The 1,463-nt window shown below is 47.8% G+C and overlaps 1 protein-coding gene across 1 annotated transcript in view; it reads left to right on the top strand.

The window, feature by feature from the left end:
- Positions 1-397: 397 nt before the first annotated feature.
- The window catches only part of EMH_0068530 (uncharacterized protein), a gene marked incomplete at both ends in the record, with an annotated part of 1,191 nt that continues 125 nt past the window's right edge, over positions 398-1,463 (top strand). The window contains one exon of the mRNA XM_013498749.1: positions 398-1,461. Within this exon, the coding sequence (XP_013354203.1) occupies positions 398-1,461 (1,064 nt within the window). The remainder of the gene's footprint in view (positions 1,462-1,463) is intronic.

The following is a 1,463-nucleotide window of genomic DNA, read 5'->3' on the forward strand; positions in this document are numbered from 1 at the left end:
AAAAAAACAAAATAAATAAAAAAAAAAGAAAAAAAAGTTTCTCTGCTTTCTTATTGTATGAGGCTTGGGGCCCTCTGGTGCTGCATGCGTTTATTTTTTTGTTTATTTTTTTTGTTTTTTGTTTTATTTTTATTTATTTATTCATTTATTTTTTATTTTTAATTAAAAAGAAAAACAAATTCGCAAGTTTTGTCTCTTATTTCACTATAAAAAAAACAAAAAGTAATATAACCCCTCCATTTGTTCCTGCTGCTGCTGCTGCTGCTGCTATTGCTGCTGCTGCTATTGCTGCTGCTGCTATTGCTGCTGCTGCTATTGCTGCTGCTGCTGCTGCTGCTATTTCTGCTGCTGCTGCTGCTGCAGCAGCAGCAGCAGGTGTACATACACCTCAGCGGCGATGGGAAAGGGTCCCGAGCGTTTGACGCTGCAGCAGCTGCGGCAGCTGCAGCGGCGTGGTGCTGCTGCTGCTGCTGCTGGTGATCAGCAGCAGCAGCAACAGCAGCAGCAGCAGCAGCAGCGGGAGGAGAAGACATTGCAGCAGCATAAAGGCTTTTTAAATAAAGGAATAGAAAAGAAAAAACAAAACAAAACAAAAACAAAAACAAAAACAAAAACAAAAAAACAAAACAACACAAAAGCACCAAAAGAAATAAGCTGCCGCAGGAGGGCCCCCATACACGGAGCCGTTCTGCTTCCTGATGGGGAGACACCGGGGCCCCTGCTGCTGACAGCAGCAGCAGCAGCAGCAGCAGCAGCAGCAGCAGCAGGAGCAGCAGCAGCAGGAGCAGCAGCAGGAGCAGCAGGAGCAGCAGCAGCAGGAGGAGCAGCAGGAGGAGCAGCAAGCGTTTCTGCAGCAGCAGCAGCAGATAGATCAACAGCAGCAGCAGCAGCAGCAGCAGCAGCAGGAGCAGCAGCAGGAGGAGGAGGAGTTGCTGCTGAGGTGCATGCATATCGTGCTGCAGTAGCAGCAACCCAATTAAAAAGAATAAGGGGGGGGATAAGGGGCAGCAACAAAACAACAAAAAGCAGAGACCCTCGTTTCTCTTCTTTATGTGGAGAGTTGAATGCTGCTGCATGCGCTCAGGCTTATACATTTATAGATGAGCTGCAGCAGCAGCAGCAGCAGCAGCTGCAGCAGGTAGTTAAAACAGGTCGATTGCCTATAGAAAACAGCAGCAACAGCAGCAGCAGCAGCAGCAGCAGCAGCAGTAGCAGCAGCAGGAGGAAGAAAGGGATTAAGGTTACTGCAGCAGAAAGAGAAGCAGCAAGACAGCTGCTGCAGCGGATGCTGTCGCAGCAGCAGCAGAGAGAAAGAAAAGCAGCAGCAGCAGCACTTCTGTCTTCTTTCTCAAAAAAAGAAAAAGAAAGAATAGCAGCAACAGGAAAGAAACCCCATTACCTAACAAAGAAAAAACTAAGACAAATGCTGCAGCAGCAGCGCCAGCAGCAGCAGCAGCAGCAGC

The sequence above is a fragment of the Eimeria mitis genome, genomic scaffold, assembly GCF_000499745.2.
Source record: "Eimeria mitis Houghton genomic scaffold, Emh_scaff3689, whole genome shotgun sequence".
Taxonomy (NCBI): domain Eukaryota; phylum Apicomplexa; class Conoidasida; order Eucoccidiorida; family Eimeriidae; genus Eimeria; species Eimeria mitis.